This window comes from Apium graveolens, chromosome 11 (assembly GCF_009905375.1).
Source record: "Apium graveolens cultivar Ventura chromosome 11, ASM990537v1, whole genome shotgun sequence".
NCBI lineage: Eukaryota > Viridiplantae > Streptophyta > Magnoliopsida > Apiales > Apiaceae > Apium > Apium graveolens.
The window spans coordinates 32,428,278-32,448,798 of NC_133657.1; the positions used below are offsets into that span (position 1 = coordinate 32,428,278).

General features: G+C 36.1%; 1 protein-coding gene and 1 long non-coding RNA gene across 4 annotated transcripts in view; one reads left to right on the top strand and one right to left on the bottom strand.

The window, feature by feature from the left end:
• Window positions 1-561: 561 nt before the first annotated feature.
• Window positions 562-5,003, top strand: LOC141697927 (uncharacterized). Of its 3 annotated transcripts, none has more exons than XR_012564883.1 (4): window positions 562-787; window positions 1,766-1,958; window positions 2,791-2,928; window positions 3,030-5,003. It is a non-coding gene; the product is annotated as an uncharacterized LOC141697927 (long non-coding RNA). The 3 variants fall into 3 exon arrangements; XR_012564882.1 differs by having other exon boundaries at window positions 565-787; window positions 2,791-2,904; XR_012564881.1 differs by having other exon boundaries at window positions 570-787; window positions 2,791-5,003.
• A 1,761-nt stretch (window positions 5,004-6,764) lies between these two features.
• The window catches only part of LOC141695439 (uncharacterized), a 32,344-nt gene continuing 18,587 nt past the window's right edge, over window positions 6,765-20,521 (bottom strand). The window contains exon 3 of the mRNA XM_074499684.1: window positions 6,765-7,064. Coding sequence (XP_074355785.1) covers window positions 6,765-7,064 — 300 coding nt within the window. The remainder of the gene's footprint in view (window positions 7,065-20,521) is intronic.

A 20,521-nucleotide genomic window follows, 5' to 3' on the forward strand; every position in this document is an offset into this window, starting at 1 on the left:
AAAAATTTAGAAATCAATAATTTATCAATTATTTAACCCTATATGATTTTCTGATTACGTTTAATTATAAAATCTGTATTTAATTCCCAAATTCTTCAAATATTATGAAACTCATATTTATTTAAATTTGGAATATTCTGAGAATTTTAAAATTATTTTGGGAATTTTTTAGATTTATTTCACTAGCTCATCGATTCGTTTAATTAATAAAAGCGGGTATAAACTGTGTTTCAGAAATTATTTTAAAATTATGAAATTTATGTTTCTGTAAACTTCAGGATATTTGTAATATTTTGAGATTATTTCCGTAATTTTCTGAATTTGTTTTAAGTGCAGCTTGGATCGTAAATTATAAAATGCGGGTATATTGTGCGATTCAAAAATGTTTTAAAAATTACAGAAACTTTAGTTTATTAGTAGTTGAATATTTCGAGAATTTTAAAAGTGTTTCGAGAATTTTTCGGGTTATTGTTACTCGTATTTTGATTCGTTTAATTGGAGAAAATGAATCAGCAATCGAGAGAAACAAAGCCAGGACACGTGTTTTCTCCTTATAATTATTCGGGTACGTGGCAACTTCTGCGATTATAAGAAAGAAAAAATAAAATAAAATATATAATAAAAATATCACCACCGGCTTCATCAATTCATCTCTCTAATCTCTCACTCTCCTCTCATCGCACTTCTCTCATATCCTCCCTGTCTTCTTCCTCGATTTCTTTGTTTTTCTCCTCCCCCGTACTGTTATTCCCTGCTCTGTAACTCTCCGCCGTTGCTTCGAATTCCGGTGAGCAGCCGCTCCGTAATTCCACTTTTTTCCGGCGATTTTCGCCGCCTTGCTTCCGTGTTCGGCCTGTATTCTATCTCTCTTGGTGCTCGTGTGTGTGTATATACCTGTGTGTGTAATATATGGGTGCGTGAGTTATGTGCGTGGTTTGGATGTGTCCGTGTTTGTTTAATTCCGGTTGTTGCCGGCTGTTTCTGTGCCTTTTCAGAGTATTGTTGGGACGTTGTGCGCGTAATTGTACGCGTCGGTATTGGGTTTCTTTTTTTTTATTTAATTATTTGATTTTTTTCTGCAGGAAAATTAGTTCAGTGATTTTCATAAAATAAGAAAATAAACTACGTGCAGGAATTGTAAAAGTTAATCGGCGAAGTTCGCGTTGGAAACCTGAAACTAATCAGGTACCCGTGAATTTTACCGCCGTCGACGATGAGCTTCGGCGAGTCGACGATGGACCGTGATGATTATATTCTGAGTCCTAATTTAATAAATAAATGTCAAATGTGAATAATAATTATTAATAGTACTGAATTGGCGTTTGGGAAATGGTGAATGTTGGTTGTTGTGAATTGTTGTGGTGAAGTGACGTCGAATTGTTCGACGGGTTAGTCCGATAAATAGAGGAGGTGTTGCCCGATTCCCGGGAAACTGAACTACGTAAATACGGGAATGTATCCGATGGATATCGGGACGTCGAGTGACTATATATATATGTGTGTGTGTGTTTTATACGGAACTTGATTGTACGATGTGATGAAATATTTTACCAAAATGATAACCCTGATTTCGTAAAATAAAGAGTATATGTATTTTCCGAAAACAAATACCGAACCAATTTTTGAGATTGTGAACCCTACTTGTTGCGTGTATTATTATATAAAGTATGTCACGAGTCGGATTTTGTTAACGTTCGGGTAGGTTGTTAGCGAGGATATGTCAAGCATAATCGAATGTCTAAGTTAGGGTGTTTCGACCTTGTAGGTTCTAGTCGGAATGCCCGATAATTGGCATTGGACGAAAGATAGTTGGTGGTCAGTCGAAAAGCTCCATAAGGTTCCAATCAAAGGGCTTCAGTGTTGAGGTCGAATCCAGAGTGATCTAGTGGATAGACAATAAAGCCTGAGCGGCAGAGTCGGCTCAGAGTTGATCAGTAATAGTCATAAAGCCCTGTAAGGCAAGTACATCTAAACCTTTTTCGAGATATAATGCAAATATTTCTAAATTCTCTCGTGACATATTGTGAAGTATTCAAAATAGCTCTCTTTTATGTTGAAAGTACTTTGAATCCTTCAGCCTTGAACCTGAGCCACATTATTTGATCTTTGAGCCGTAAGCCTTATTCTTTGTGAACCATTTCTTGTTTATTTACCAGATTCTAAACCACACAAACACGATACTGCTCCACAAATATTTATCCATTATATACCAAACACTGGAACAGACTTGTTTAAACATACATAAACTTTTATACTCAACCATGCCTTGTGACATCAAAGAACTAAAACCTTATAAAAACATTGTTCATCTAATACCCGATTCTCCTACAGGCTGGAGGCCATTTCTTTTATATACTTTGACATACCCTTTTGGTACTCATGAATTTTCACCATGCTTTTATACAAGTGTTTTATTGTTATTGATTATGATCCAGTTTTATTGAATTATATTGTTTATCATATTGAACTGCTTTAGAATTGGATAGTTTTCTTTATGTGGACCAGATTCGTGGTCAGACCATATCAATGGTCAAGTTAGGCCAATGTGTGCCTTGGATTCAGTAGTTAGAGCAGTGCTGTGTGCTTTGCTCGGGGTTAGTGCGTGACTGACCAGTAGCCTAACCTTGGTTTTAAAAACTTAAAATGAATATCCAATTCTGTTGATTGTTTAACAAGAAACATGATTCCTTTGAATCATCTCGTTTGATCATTGTTTAGCCTCAGTTATTGTTATTGTGACTTGCTGAGCTAGTTAGCTCACTCTTGCGAATCTTCTTATATATTTTACAGTTAAAAAGGATATGGATGATAGTGAAGTTCCCCAGTCCAAAGTGCGAGCTAGGATTCTAGTTTGAGTTGGATCGAGCTTGCAGAAGCTTCATATGGTAGTGAGATAATAAGATTGTAAGAATAATTTCATTATCAGTTGTAAGTTAAATTAGTTGGGATTTGGTACGTTGTAATAAAAGTTAAGGTTGTGGCTTGTTTTCATACTTTAACCTGTTGCGATCCGTGGTTATGTAAAACAGGGTCATTTCAAAGAATATTTCACATACAGGTTTATATATGGTGTATGTGTTGTGGATCCCAAACTTTTGACCCGGGTTTGGAGGGCGCCATACATCCAGTGGCCCGTTTTTGGTGAGGACTCTGCTTATCCGCCTCCTGACACTCCACCCTCTGAGGGTGATGATGATGATGATCTTTCTGAGTAGGTATACCCTGTGTTCCTTTCTATTACCTTCATTGGGGATAATGAAGTTTTTAAGTTTGGGGGTGGTAGTTAAGGAACATATTTGTGTGTGTGTCATGTATTTGCATATTCATGATAGTTTAGTTTATATAGTTGCATATTTTTTGCCATATAGTTTTTTTTTATTATTTTATAGCTTTATTTATCATGACATTTAGCTCATGCATATACCATGATCCCTTTTGTGTTGCTTTACTAATTGATATGTGATATTGATGCGAGTGTAGTGATAGCGGTAGAGTGATGTTGAATCTTGTTAGGTTGACATTCATGCTAGAAACACTTGTAATTTCACTAAGTCTTAGAGTATGCTTAAGGACTAGATTGTTGTCATGGTTTGATGGTTTTTGAGTTTAATCTATTGATTATGCTTAGAATGTATGATAGACTCTTAATAATAAAAGGCATGAAAAGATAAAATTGGAGTAAAATTTGGAATTCATTGCTAGTTGTGGCTAGGCGTCAAATGGCTAGTAGTCAGCTCGTATTGTATGCGAGTAGTCTAGGGTTGAGCAAGATGGAGCGAAATGCACTTGCTCATAAATTAAAAAAAAGAGAAAAAAAAGAGAAAAAAAGAAGAAAAAAAATATATGGTTTAATGCATAATTGATCACGAGTGAGCTCTTTGGTATTCGAGTTATTAAGTTCTTAGGGGACTTTGTGCCTAGTGACCTAAGGCTTTTATAGTCTGGGATCCGCTAACCTAACGCTCGTTAAATGGATGCCATTGCATAAGTCTTTTGTGGAACTCACTCATTGTATGATCAAAAAAGCATTTGTTTATTGTGTTGAATAAAAACATGATTCCGTAATAAGCTCTAGTGATCTTGAAGTGTTATAAGTCATAATGTGTCTAGAATTTATTCTTCGTATAATCATGTGATTGCCTTGAGGATAATTGAGTTATGATAATTGATCTAGTTTCGAAGCATATCTGTTAAGCATTCGCACACACCACATTTCTAGTTGTAAGTTAGCTTGCATGATTTGATTGATCTTTAGTCGCCTAATTGCATTTGTTGAGATGTCATGTGTTGGTTGGTTTAGTCATTGCGATGGGGATCGTTGCATTTCATGTAGTTTGCATTCATGCATGTTTTTATTTTGTTTTTGAGTCTGTGATGAGCATCGATTTAAGTTTGGGGGTGTGATAAGTGGCATTTTATACCACTTAGAACGGCTTATAATGGCTTGAATTGATGTCTTGAAATCAAGTATTTTGTGTATTTGATGCATTTTTCTAGTGTTTTAGCATTTCAGGGTATAACCTGCGTATGTAGGAAAAATTCATCATAATAAGCCTTGGGAAGTACTTGGAATCGGTTGTGTGGAGTTATGCGAATAAATCAGCAAAATCAGGAGCAAAACAATCATTTTTCCAGAAGCATGCCAGGCGCCCGCCTGGGATCTGGGGCGGCCGCTTGGAAGCTGAGGCACCCGCTTGGAAAGCTGGGGCGGCGCCTGGGGTCGTAATTTTAGAATCTGGATTTTTTATAATTTGAGTTCTACTGGGCTTCTGAGACTGTTGATTCTTGTAGACTTCTATATAAGTAATCTTCAGAGATGTTTCATAATAAGAAGAAACAATCAAGTATCAATCAAGCAAGGAGCAAGGAGAGAAGATTAAGAAGACCGTTTTAGCACACCGCAATGAAGAAGAGGAAGCAAACATCATCTTGTGATTCTTTTATTCGTTGTAACAGTGGATGCTAGTTTTCTTTACTCTGAACCTCAATACTCTTGTGACGTACTCTGGTTTTAATAAGTATTTTATTAGTTTATATTGTCGTGTTATTATCATATTTTCATATGAACCCAAGGTGACAATGAGTTCTATCATGGGCTAATCGTGAACATGGGGTCGTAGCGGATTTACTAAGGATTTCTTTAGTTAATTGTTTAATACCTTGGTGTGTGATGACTGTATGATATCTAGCATAGGTTGTGCTTATTCGTCTTATGTGCGTCGCGAAAATATAAGATAGCCTGATAATCTCTTGTGAAGCGAAATTAAATCTTGAGATTTAGAACTTGCCATCTAGCATAGGTTCATGTATTTGTATGCATGATTAGTGGGTAAGTCTAACCGTTTTTACTTGCCTTATGTAATCATAATGAATAACTTGCGCTTAAATCGTTATGTTGTCAAATTCTGTAGACATATAGGGTCTTAACATAATTTATGCCTATTCAACTTCTATCTTAATTGTGGATGCTTGGTAGAATGGTATTTGTGCAACGAAAGTTGGCTTTTATCAGTTTCGTGTTGTTCGATTAATATCATCACCATTACATGCTAAGGGTAATAACAATAACTATTGAAGGAAGTAATAATGAATTTATGATCTCGTGTGTGTTTAATATTGTTAATTTAAGTATTTTATTCTCGTAGTTAATTGTAGTTAATAATTAGTCAATCAATCTTAAGTGTTAGTGTCTTGACATTGAAAAGTAATCATACATTGGTGAGTGAGTGTTAATTAAATATAATTAGTCTGAGTCTCTGTGGACTAGAAATCATTCTATATTACTTGCGAACGTGTATACTTGCGTGAATATTAGCGCATGCTTTGTGCCTAACACTAAGTCCAAGTCTGCAATAAATAAGCTTCCTTTACTTGCTCCTTTTAAAGCAGTTTCACCAGTCTTTTTGCTGAATTAGGCATTCTCCTTTGTCAAATAAAACATTGAATCCTCTGTCTGTAAATTGGTTGACACTCAGGAGATTCACCTCAAGACCAGCTACCACTGCTACATCTTCAATGAAAACATTTCCAGAAATTATCTTGCCATATCCCATTGTGAAACCTTTGTTGTTGTCTCCAAAAGTCACTAATGGGCCAACCATCTCCTCAAATTTTGATAGCATTGCCATATGACCTGTCATATGTCTTGAGCATCCACTATCTATGATCCATATGACTTTCTTCACTTTGCCCTGCACACAATGAGGATTAAGTGTGTTTAGCAACCCAAGCCTGTTGGGTTCTTTCTTCTTGTTAACAGATTTGATAAAGTAGAATTTGATGATTTAGAAAGAATGGAGTTCATTAACTGATGTGCATTTTCCTTTTTAGCCGAGGACTCAATATTAACTTCCTTAAGATCTACTCTCATTTTGTGGTAACTTGTCATAACTTTTATGTTGCAAGGTATGCAATCAAATTTGTTATAGAATGAGTAAAGCTCATTAGCTTTTGCTTCAGTGTATTTGTATACTCCCAATCTTGGATTACTAACAGCCTTTTACAAAGGTGAGTTAGATGATTTGTAGAGCCACATTTTTGACATTGTTTCCTTGTAGCATCTGTAACAAATGCAAAGTTTTTGCTTTTGTTTATTCCTACCTTCCCATTTCTGTTTTTCTTTTTCTTTCCTGAATTCTCAGTTTTAACTTCCTTGATTGGTTTCTTGGGAGTTTGATTCACCATGGGCTTCTTCTCAGCTTTAGGAGTTGGAGTTGTTTTTGTGCATTTCTTCTCATTATCTTCATCAAGAAATTTTTGCTTTATCACCAACTCAACTTCACTAAAATTTGCTTCACATGCTTTGACAAATGTGCATCCACTTTTTTCAGCATAACCGGGACATCTTCATTTATAATTGTGTTGCCTCTGTCACCTACAACCTTTTTGTTTTTATTCAAAGCATCATAATCCAATCCAATAGTTATGTTTGCACATGGATTGTTCTTCTCATGGTACTGAACAACCAACTGAGATGTATTCTTGAATGACTTCAGTTTCACTTCATTCTTCTCTATCCCTTCTCTTAACACAACTTCAATTTCACTAGCACATTTGAGCTTGTTCTTTATATATAATTTTCTTGTTTGACTGTCTCAAGCTCAACAAGCAGTAGATCAAACGTTTGTTTCTCACTCTCAAGCTTCTCATTAGCTTTTGATAACCTACTGACCTCCTCAGTAGCTGCTACCATGCTAGTATGGATGTGGAACATTTTTATGCTCATCTTTTCAACAGTTTCCTTATATTGACTTTCATTTAAATCAATGGTGGTAAAATTTAGTACCTTTGTTTTTTATGAGGATGACTCTCCTTGCTCCAAGGCCATGAGTGCATAGTTTCCTACTTCCTCATCATCATCATTATCTGAATCATCCCAACTTTTCCTTCTACAATATAAGCTTTACCCTGTTACTTTCTTAGAAGAGCCTCATACTTTGCTTCCAGTTCAAGATAGGACTTATCCTTTTTCACTTTCTTTGGCTTCCTGCATTCTGTAGCAAAATGGCCCAATTCATCACAACTGAAGAACCTGATCTTTGACCTGTCAACAGATCCGGTTTTGTAGCCATTTTTATTTCCAGAATTGTATTGTGCCTTTGTCTTCCAGTTGTTGTCCTTGTTGAATGTATGTCCCTTATTTTTGAAGAACTTTGGCTTCTTTACTCTAATATTAGAAAATTTTCTTGCTAAGTAAGCCATGAATTGATCTAACTCATCCACTTCATCCAAGGTATATAATTCATCCTCTCCAAGTTCAAGAATAACTTGCTTCTATAGTTCCTTGTTCTTTTGCTCATTACTTGAAGCAACTGGAGTCTGAACTTCTAGTTCATCATTAGATGACTGTTGTCATTAACAACTAGTGCACTTTCTCCATCAACAATGTGCCCTTGACCAGCTCTTAAAGATTTTTTTTGAATCATTTTCAGTTCATAGGTCTTCAGAATGCCATACAAAACCTCCAGTGTCATTTTGCTCAAGTCTCTTCCTTCTCTTATAGCTGAAATCTTCTGTTCTAGATGGTCGGGAAGGGTGAGCAAAAACTTCAAGTTAACTTCCTCAGCTTAATAGTATTTGTCATGAAGCTGCAAGTCATTAATCAGCTTATTGAATCTTTCAAAGACATAAGTGTTAGGAATATGTTGTGTACTTGATGATTAAATTAACAAAACACCTTAGTAGATTTGACTTAGTATATTTGTAGCTCTCGACGGATGCTTTATTAATATCCCGACGGATGATCTTTACAGTCCCGACATATTGTAACTGAACATCCATCGAGAGTGTAGCTTATGTAACTATAAGATAGTAGCACATTTCTGCAAGAAACAATGTGTAGATCCTGTAGGAGTATATAAGTCATGTTGACTTCTAGTTGATATACAAAATAGGGTGAATAATTATAAATATAAGATATCTTATAATTATGTATAAATGAAATGGAGTCAAGTGACATAAAAGGCTCCCGACAGATGGTTCACAATGGCTCCCGACGGATGGTCAACAAAAGCACCCGATGGATGATCTACAATATCCCGACGGATGTTCTAATTCAAATAGCTGTTGAGAGTGACGACACAGTCACATGTGTTGGGTGTTTGCAAATGGAATGCGGCAGCCTAATTGCAGGTGTTAGAGAACAAAGAAGCATTACCATTTCCATGCAATTGTGAAGACAGTCAAAGATACTGGAAAGAGTAATGAAGCATCATGATTTTAGACTAGATAAACTTTGTTTTATTGTCTTGTCTTATTGTCATGTAACTTGGTGATATATAAACCAAGTGTAGCATGTAGAACAATTAACTAAGCAAGCTTATTTTCAGAGAAACATATCAAGCTGTATTCTGTAAGCATTTATCTGTAGTTTTGTTTGTTCAACTTGTAAAGCAGCTGTGAGCTATTCAAAGCTTCACAGAGTTCTCATTTGATATATATATATGTATATCTGGTGGATACTTTCAAATCCACCAGAAAGTTTTAAAAGCTTATGTTTTTATTACTGTCATATTTTATCAAGTTAGAACATTTTTAAATTTGGAAAAAGTAGTTAGAATTACATTCAACCCCCCTTCTGTAATTCTTGTTGTATTGTTAGGGAATAACAATTGGTATCAGAGCAAGCTCTTGAAGAACAAAGAGTATAAAGATCACAACAAACAACAAGATGAACAAGAAGGATGCTGAAGTTAAAATTCCCTTTCTGGACAAGGATAACTATCACCACTGGAAGGTGAAGATGCATCTACATCTTCTTTCTCAATATGAGGCTTATGTGGATTGCATAGAAAGAGGTCCTCATGTACCTATGAGAGCTGCAACTGGCAATGAACCATCTGTTCCAAAACCTAGGCATGAATGGTCAGATCCTGATATTGAGCAAGTCAGGAGAGATAAGAAGGCCATGAACATACTATTCAATGGTGTTGATGGTGATATGTTTGATTACATCATTAACTGTAAAATAACCAAAGAGGTTTAGGACACAATACAGATTATTTGTGATGGTACTGAGCAAGTAAGGGAAAATAATATGCAGCTCCTAATTCAGCAATATGAGCAATTCTATTGTGAAGATAGTGAGTCACTGATTGATATTTTCAGTAGATTTTAGAAACTACTGAATGCTCTAAAACTGCATGGAAGGGTCTATCAAACAAAAGACTCTAACCTCAAGTTCCTTAGATCTCTCCCAAAAGAATGAAAGCCAATGACAGTCTCATTGAGAAATTCTCAGGATTACAAGGAGTTCACCTTGAAGAGACTATATGGCATCCTGAAAACTTATGAGCTTGAAATAGAGCAAGATGAAAGGATGGAGAAAGGAAGGAAGAAAGGAGGGTCCATAGCACTGGTTGCTGAGTTAGAGAAGGAGAAAGATATAAAGGTAGAAGCTGTTGAATCTACATCAAAGGTCTGTGAAAGCAAGGGTAAAAGACTGGCAGCTGAAAATGAAGAACATTTGAGTCAAGATGACATGGATGATATAGATGAGCATTTAGCATTTTTATTCAGAAGATTTGCCAAGCTCAAGTTCAAGAAGAACTTTGGAGCTGCTAAGCCAAATAGAAACATGGTGGATAAATCCAAATTCAAGTGTTTCAAATGTGGCTTAGCTGGTCATTTTGCTAATGAGTGTAGAAAGTCTGATTCTAGCAAAAAGAAGTTTGAGCCTGTTGATTATAAGCAAAAATACTTTGAGCTGCTCAAACAAAAAGGAAAGGGCTTTCATTACACAAGAGAATGACTGGGCTGCAGATGGATTGGATGAAGATGAAGAAACTAACTATATCAATCTAGCTCTAATGGCCAAGTCAGATGAAATAGAGACAAGTTCATTAAGCAATCAGGTAATTACAACTAACCTAGCATATTTAACTAAGGATGAGTGCAACGATGCAATAAATGACATGCCTACTGAATTATACCATCTGTGTGTTACACTCAAGTCCCCCACTAAGGAAAATGCTAAAATTAAAGAAATCAATTTGTTTTTAAGTGAGAGGAATAATGTGCTAGAGTCTCAATTTATTGAATTTGAAAAATTGAGGATTGAATGCAAGATTGCTAAAGATGAACTAACTGAGTCCTTAGAGAAAGAGGAGATTTTAAGAAAGCAGCTTGAACGAGAACATGAAGTAATTAAAGCATGGAAAAACATCTAGAGATGTTCATGCTCAGATTACTAAAGTTCAAGGTATGGAATCTTTTTATGATGCAGCCTGGAAAAAGAGTAAGGGGAAACTAGAATCCAATCTGAAAGATGGTCACTTGACTGATGTTGAGTCGACGGATGATAAGGAACATCCGTCGGATGAGAAACATGATCATCCGTCAAGTCAAACAAAGTCAGTTAGCAAATCTCAGTTAATCAAGCTTAATGACAAGTATGGATCAGTTTCTAAGAACTTTGTTCCAGGAGAATCTAGTCAAGTTATAAAAGAAAAGAGAGTTAATGTTGGTCATATGTTTATCAAGCAATTGAATGACAAACTTGAAAATATTGAGGTGAAAACAGAAGCTAAAAGGAAAAACAATAGAAATGTGAAGGTAGGGATTAACAAGCATAACAACTACACACCTGATAAATATGCTCTCAGAAAAATCTGTGTTAAGTGTGGTAGTGTTAATCACTTTTCTGTTAATTGCAAGATTGTTATGCCTACTTCCATGACCGTACCTTCTTCTTTTCCCAACATGAATGCCATGTCTGCAATGCCTATGAATGATATGTCTGCTCAGAATATGAATGCACAATTTTCTAATATGCCATTTGCACCTAATCCTTATTATGTTGCATTCAGTATGCCACAAATGCCATTTTGCATGCCATACTGGAATAACATGTTTGCAAATAGCATGCCTTTTCATGTTAACCAAAATGTGCATGATAATTCTGTTTCAGTGACAGGCTTCAAAGGTCCAAATCAAATGACTAAGGATGAATTTGAGATTCCTAAGTCAAATGAGATCAAACCTAAGAAACCAATGAAAAAGGCTAACAAGGCAGGACCCAAGGAAACTTGGGTACCAAAATCAACTTGATTTAATTTTGATGTGTGCAGGGAAACATAAAGAATCTTTGGTATCTGGATAGTGGTTGCTCAAGGCACATGACTGGAGATTCTACCCAGCTCACTGAGTTCAAGGAAAGAGCTGGCCCAAGTTACCTTTGGAGATGACATAAAGGGTTATACTATGGGATATGGCTTGATTTCAAAGGATAATGTCATCATTGAGGAGGTTGTCCTAATGGATGGACTCAAACATAATCTGTTGAGTATCAGCCAGCTTTGTGATAAGGGCAACTCAGTCACCTTCAATTCTGAAGCCTGTGTTGTGACAAACAAGAAAAATAACAAAGTGGTTCTTACTGGAGTAAGAAAAGGAAATGTGTATCTAGCTGACATCAACTCAACAAATGCAGAATCTGTAGCTTGCTTCCTTAGTAAAGCAAGTCAAGATGAAAGTTGGCTATGGCACAAGAAGCTGTCCCATCTAAACTTCAAGACCATGAATGAGTTAGTCAAGAAAGAACTGATTAGAGGTATTCCTCAAGTAGAGTTTTTAAAGGATGGATTGTGTGATGCCTGCTAAAAAGGAAAGCAGATTAAAGCATCATTCAAAAGGAAGCTTGAATCAACAATTGAAGAACCTTTACAACAGTTGCATATGGATTTATTTGGACCAGTCAATGTATTGTCTATCTCAAGGAAAAGGTATTGCCTAGTAATTGTGGATGATTTCTCAAAGTTCTCTTGGATATATTTTCTGAAATCCAAAGATGAAGCTAGTGAAATCATCATCAATCACATAAGGTAAGTTAACAATCATCCTGACTTCAAAGTTAGAAGAATCAGGAGTGACAATGGAACCGAGTTCAAGAATTCTGTGATGAGATAATTTTGTGAAGAGAATGGGATCATGCATGAGTCCTCTGCAGCTAGAACTCCACAACAAAATGGAGTGGTAGAAAGGAAGAACATATCTCTTATTGAGGCTGCAAGAACAATGCTGGAAGAATCAAAGTTGCCAACATATTTTTGGGCTAAAGATATGAACACTGCTTACTACACTCAAAATATCTCTTTGATCAATTAAGCAAAGTGCATGACACCCTACCAATTGTTCAAAAATAGGAAACAAACTCTAAATTTCTTACATGTCTTTGGCTGCAAATCCTATATCTTAAAGAATCAAACTGATCAACATGGAAAGTTTGATGCCAAGGCAGATGAAGGAATTTTTGTTGGATATGCTGATGGAAAAGCATTTAGAGTCTACAATCTAAGAACCAACATTATAATGGAATCTGTACATGTTGTGTTTAATAATAAAAAGATTGCAGGACTGCAAAATGAAGGTTTCCATGAGAGCCTCAAATTTGATAATGTTGAAATGGTTAGTGATGACAGTGATGATGGAAGTGATCAAGAAACATTGACTAAGGATAATGTGGAAAAATCTACTACTAATGAAGCACACAACTCAACATCTGTCGAGTTGCAAAATGCTTCATCCGTCGGTAGACAATCAGCTTCATCCATCGAGATACAAAATGCATCATCCGTCAGAACAATGAGAGAAGCTGGGAGTCAAGACTGATCACTTACAGAAAGAACTCCATCTTTAAGTCAAAGATCCATAAACTCAGGGGGAGTTTCTTTTAATCAAAACTTAGTAACACATCAAGACAACAATGAGGCCTCTTCATCAAGAGCTAATCTACCACAACAGAGAAAATGAATAAGAGATCACCCTTATGAGCTCATTATTGGTGATGCATCTTCTAGAGTTCAGACAAGGAAAACAACTCAAGAAGAATGTCTGTACAACAGCTTCCTATCTAAAGAGGAATCAAAGAAGGTAGAAGAAGCTCTGTTAGATCCTGATTGGGTTTTAGCTATACAGGAAGAGTTAAACTAATTTGAAAGGAACAATGTATGGAAGCTGGTACCCAAGCCTAAAGGGAAGAATTCAATAGACACCAAGTGGGTATTCAAAAGCAAGATGGATGAAAATGGCATAGTCATCAGGAACAAAGCTAGATTGGTTGCTAAGGGCTACTGTCAACAAGAAGGAATAGATTTTGATGAAACTTTTTCTCCTGTTGCAAGATTTGAAGCCATCAGATTTTTCCTAGCCTATGCAGCCCATGCCAATTTCAAAGTCTATCAAATGGATGTCAAAAGTGCCTTTCTGAATGGAGATTTGAAGGAGGAAGTCTATGTTAGTCAGCCTCCTGGTTTTGAAGATCCAAATTTTCCTGAATATGTCTACTATCTTCTGAAAGCACTTTATAGATTGAAGCAAGCACCTAGAGCCTGGTATGATACTTTGTCAAAGTTTCTCTTAGAGAATCATTTCACTAGAGGTACTGCTGATAAAACTCTATTCTTTAGAAATGTAAATGGCTCTAGCATACTTGTTCAAATTTATGTAGATGATATTATTTTTGGCTCTACAGATGAAAAACTTTGCAAAAAGTTTGCCAAACTAATGCAAAGTAAGTATGAAATGAGCATGATGGGAGAACTAACTTACTTTCTTAGTTTACAAGTTAAGCAAGTTAGTGACGGAATATTCATTTATCAAACCAAATACATTTATGGTCTTTTAAAGAAGTTTGAACTAATGGATTACACATCTGCAAAAACTCTCATGGCCACTGCTACTAAACTTGAATTAAACACTACTGAAAAGTCTATGGATATTTTAAGTTATAGAGGCATGGTTGGCTCACTTCTGTACTTAACAGCTAGAAGGCCAGATATAATATTTGCTACTTGTCTTTGTGCAAGATTTCAGGCTGATCTTAGAGAATCTCACTTATTAGCTATTAAGAGAATTTTCAGACATCTCAAGGGTACACCAAAACTTGGCATTTGGTACCCTAGAGATTCTGGTTTTGATCTAACTGGTTATTCAGATGCAGATTATGCAGGTTGTAGAATTGATAGAAAAAGTACAATACGAACCTATCAATTTCTAGGAAACAAGCTAGTATCCTGGTTCAGTAAAAAGCAAAATTCAGTTTCTACTTCTACAGCAGAATGAATATATTGCTGCTGGCAGTTGCTGTGCATAGATTTTATGGATGAAAAACCAATTTCTAGATTATGGTGTGCAAGTGGAAAAAATTCCTATTTTCTGTGATAACACAAGTGCAATTACCATTACTGAAAATCCAGTACAGCACTCAAGAACAAAGCACATAGACATCAAGTAGCAACTAATCTAGCTGGCAGTTTCGGGGAGCACTTCATTAGGGAACATGTAATTAATGGTACTGTGGAACTTCATTTTGTTCCAAGTGAAAAGCAGCTTGAAGATATATTTACCAAGCCACTTGATGAATTCACTTTTTCCAGGTTGGTAAGTGAGTTATGTATGCTTAATTATTCTTGAATTCTTTCTAATACTCTTGCAAGTTGTAATGCAGCCAGAAACTTAATTGATTTTTCTGTTTCAGATGAAATTTTGGCTAAGTCAAAAATTACATCCCGACAGATGCACATTATCCATCGAGTTTGATCATCCGTCGGAATAGAATATCTTAATAAAAATCAATTACCTTTATGGAATATTTTAATACCCGACGGATAAATTATTTTATTCTCATCCGTCGAATTATCCAAATCATAGCCGTAAATTTTCTAAACATTATCCATCGAGTTTACTTACAGTCTGTAAGTATATCATGACGGATAAATGATAGAATTTTGAAAGTTTATTTTAAGTTAAACGGCTATTTTGGGCTATTTTGATTGGTTCTTTATTACTTTTGTCAGTTTATTTCTAAGATAGTATAAAAGGAAAATTCATTATCATTATTTTCTTTTATCATTCTCAGTTCAATTGCTCTAACTCTCTTCTTCTCCAAAGCAAATACTCTCTCTCTGCAAATTTCTCCACTTTAACAATGACACCAGTAGTCAAAATCATGTCTCAGTCTAGATTCATCTATGAAAAGAACAACTTTGTATCTCTTGTGAACAAGAAGATTCCGGCATCTGAAGACTTTCACAAAATGATGGATTTTGTGAAAAATTACAAACTCAACTATGCTATGCTGGAATCACCCACTATCTATTATGAAGTTGTGGAGGAGATGTGGACAACTGCCGTGTACCAGTCTTCAGACAAAACCATCACTCTCACCATCAAAGGTAAAGAGCATTGCATTAATAGTGACATTATCAAAACATGCTTTAAAATTCCAAATTACACTACTACCGTTCCACACACTGATGCTAATTTAGTTACCATGCTTAATTCTATTGGCTATGCACTTCCTACCTCTAAGTTAAGTGAGATTAGGAGGCTAGGTCTTAGAAAGGAATGGAGCTATTTGTGTGATATAGTTACTAAGGTATTTTCTGGTAAAGTAAGTAATTTTCATTCTGTCAATATTGCCATGCTTAACATGCTTTATATGTTAGTTACTGATAATTATCATAATTTCAGTGACATGGTTTTTTTGAATTAGGCTATAAATTAGGGGAAGTTAATAAGAGAGGTAAAAGTGTCTATTATGCTAGATTCTTTATGATTCTTGCTAACCATTTAAATGAGAATATTGCTCTTGAGAACCCAACAAACAAGATGGATTATTGGTTTCAAGAAAGGAGAATAATTGCAGACCTCAACAGAGCAAGCCATCACAAAGAGGTGCCCCTCTTCTACTTTCCAATCATGGAGGGCCCTTAAGTAAGTGAGGTAAGCACCACTGTCTCTACTCTTCCAACCTCACAAGTTTCTTTGCCTTCAAGTGTAGCTATGGCATCTGTGTCAATGACCCATCAGATGCATACCCAAGCTACCAAATCAAAAACTTCAAAATCCAAAACAAAGAAAGCCCCCTCTGGTGTCTCTCAAAAGAAACCAGTTGTAAAATCTACCAAACCAAAAGAGGGGAGTGTGAAGGGAAATAAGTTGGGTGAGGGACAGGGTGAAAATCAAAGAAACCCTAAGGATAAGGTTGGAAAGGTGAGTGCACCCAAGCCTAGCCACACCACAGTTTCCCAACAAACTGTGGTGATTAATAAGGAAATTAGCACATCTCTAGTTACATCCTCCTAAAAGGATGTTACAATTGAAACAAGCTCCCAACCAGGAGCACCAGCCAAGAGGGCAAGGGACACAAGCTCACACCAAAACTATGCTAGAAAAAAGAAATCCAAAATAATTGGGGATGCATAGGGAACACACACAGTGCAAACTACAGCTAAAGACTCAGTCACTGCACCATCTCAAATTCAGTTTGATGTGGCTCCAACAAATGTGGAGTCACAGCCAAAATATTTAATTATTGAATCCACACACACACAAGACTCTCCCACAAACTCTTTGGATGTGGACATGATTCACACATCAACACCTGATTCCCCTTCTTTAACTCTGTTGGGGAAGCCAAAAATCAGTGCAAGTCAGCATCATCTTCTAGATGATTTGTTGGCTAACTTGCCAATTCTTTCAGGGATTGTTGTGACATCTGTGCCCAAATTCTCATCAATCTGCACAGAGTCTACAATAGTTTCCACTCCAAGCTCTATCATTTCTTCCATCCCTGATGGATATTATTCATCCGTCGGTTAGTGATTATATCCCGACGGATGTGCCTAACAGCAGTCATCCGTCGGATTCTTAAGCTACTACACCGATGGATGTTCCTCATCTGTTGGTACTCACTACACAACCTAATTTCTCAACTGTTGTCACAAGTATAGATGAGTTAGTAGTAGTACAATCACTCTTAGGACTGAGGGAAGGGAGAGAATTGAGTGAGAGGCTGGGTTGCTCCCAGGAAAAAGGAGAGGAAAAGAGTGAACTTATGCAGGCTACTTCTTCCAGCCTGGAAAAAGAGAGTGAGAGGAGTCTCATCTTAGAAGTTGAAGGTGAGGGTATGAGGGTGGGAAGCCAAGGGGAGCCCTTGATACAAAAACAGAGAGAAATTGAGAGAAAAACAGGTACATCTGAATGGGAAGAGCCCAATGTAAGTGAGTTAATGGATGTCAATGAGGTTGACAAGAGACAGCTAATTCAGCAAGAATATCAAGCTATTTTAGACTTTGTCTCTTTTGAAGCTGAGGCATTTACTCACCCTGTATCAGCATATCAAGTTCTAGCTGAACAGAACAATGTGACTGCAAAAAAGATGCTCAACTTGGTGCATACAACTGAATCTATGTAGAGAGCAAAAGATGTTATCACCTCCATGCCTACTACAGCTGGTGATGACATTGACTATGAAGCTGGTGGGTCTGAAGAGTTCTTTGGAGATGCGGATGATGATGAAGAGGAGCCAATGGACCTAGAGGGAGAAGTAGGCCCTAGCTTTAGATCTGGTATGCCATCTTGGGCATTTTCAAAGGAGTGTGATGAACATCACTTCAAGACCACTCTCATCCAACTCATTAAACAGACACAAACTACTCTTCAATCCACAACCAATGCATGCACAAAGAAGCTTCTACAGGCACACCTCAATTCTCTACAGTTACATCAAACACAGGCTCTTCAACACAATCTAGATGTCACTTCAATCAAAATAGAGATTACTCAAGTCAAGAATGTAACACCCCCAAATCCGGGGTCGGGGATTCGGGTTATCACGAGTTCCATTTCCCTTATCAATACTTAATCTTAACAGTCAACCAACTACTACGTACTGTGACCCCACAATATACTCACACACACCACAAGTTATAGTCTCAGAGATGAATACCAAAAATAACACAAGTCATTTTATTCCTCAATTATAAACCATTTCACCTTAAAAAGGGTTTCTGAATAATTTACATATTCCTTGCCATTATTACAATTCATAAATATACATAAGTCTGGTACATCAAAAGTTGAAAACCTAGCCTATTGGTAGTTCCTACCTCAGCTACAGTGGCATCAACGCCTATAGAAAACTGCGGAACGTTTTCTAACCGCTCACGAATTGGGAGCTTGATCCTGTTCATCTTGTCTATCTGTTGTTGTATGATGAAAGAAGAAAGCAAGGGTGAGCAACAAGCCCACCAAAATAATATGTATAATGATTTACAATATGTGAGCATTCTCATAGTACTCATGAAAGTCTTGGTCAAAAAGAAATGAACCAAGTTTGATATCTTAACGCGACCAAGTCGCAAAATATTCAGTATGTATATATATATATACTTTTCAAAATCTTGGAAATCCTCTTCCATGCATAATATACACAGAGTTCCAGTTTATAACTGTATAAAAATATCGTTGCAAGGTGATCTCATATATCTAACCCTGTCTCAACTTTTTGTGAAAATCTTTGTCATGCATAAGATAATCATTTACTAGATATAAGTTGAAAAGATGAAGTTACAAGATACTCCCATATACTTATATCTCTTCCGAATACTACTTGAACTACCACCGTTCAAGTTATAATTAGTTTCAAAAGTTCATCACACAGATGAGACTACAAGATAAGACTTGAATATATTCAATCTTTGAAATATTATCGAATGAAATGAAGTTACGAGATACTTCATTAAGTCCCGATATATATATATATCCATATATATCTCTCACACATTTCCTGAAAACCTCTGTCATGTAAAGTATGAACAGAGTTGCAATATCCAATGAATTTGGAAAGAAAAGAATTTTGGCATAAACCCGATATCTTGCTGATCAGGCAAAGATACCAATAAGTAACCTTTTCTACTGTAGATGGATAAATTCCTCGCCGGTCATCACCCTGGCCGCATTAGGACCTCGCGCTAGACCGTTACCCGGCCACTTACGCGTGGATGGACAGTCACCCAGCCTCTTACACCTTCATAGACTGTACCCCGGCCTATCGCTTATGCCGACTCAATTAGATGGACTTACTTCCCGAATATTGGGCAAGTAATCAAATTGTTTTCTCAAAACAGCAACCTCGTTGCGAATATAAAATACACCACAGAGCCGGATCCCTAAGATTTTTTGAGCGAATATTCAAGTCTCCTTCGAAAGGAAGATCTTAAATCTGAAAACAAGTTTTTTGGCATCCGCTCTAACTTTTAAAAATCATTTTGAAGACTTGAAAACATTTTTAAGAATGTTTGGAGTAATGCTGATTTAATAAAATAAATCAGTCCCAATATATTAGAAAATATCTGAATATTATTATTTAAATAATATTCCCATAAGGATAATCCTTATAAAAATAATTGAAGTAAAAGTTTTAAAACTCATACTTGAAATGGATATTAAATAACCAACGATATACTTATACGAAAGTATGATTTTTATTTGAATAATTGAAAATAAGTTTGATTATCGAAACATTATTCTTTAATAAAATAAAGAATATTATTTAGTAAATAAGCGGAGTCATAAGTCCTCGAATGAATATTCAAAATATTATTCATTAAATAAAATAAAGTTATCGAATAAACCTTATTCGATTAATAGTTTTGAAAACTATATCAATATATATATATATATATATATATATATATATATATATATTATACTCGGGAACATCGACTCCCGGTTTAGAAAAATGTTCACCTTTGGGTCCCCTATACTAAGGGTATACGCAACTACTGCTTATCTCTAGCATAGGTATTATGCAACTTATAAGCAATTGAATCAACAATTAGATATCAAGATTACGAAACAGACATGCATATATACCATATCACATACTCCAATATATCGCAAGAATTGCTAATAACAATCATGCACTTATCACAAGATAATGCATATACATATATTTACATCACCACAACAGTATAACGGGTAGAAAACTTGCCTGAGTGCTCCGGGGTAGACTTAAGCTTAGAGTGGGTCCGGTAACCTATGAACAACAACATGAGCCGGAATTAAACCACGGTCGCTTAAGAAACTAGACTTTAACCAATTGAACCCTAACGTTTGCTTATGGTCATTTCTACGCTTAACAAATCACAAAAGTCGTTCGAGTACCCTCGGCTCCACCATTTTTAATAAATTAACCGTTACGAATTTTAAGGCGACGCTTTTGCGAATACCCTACCAA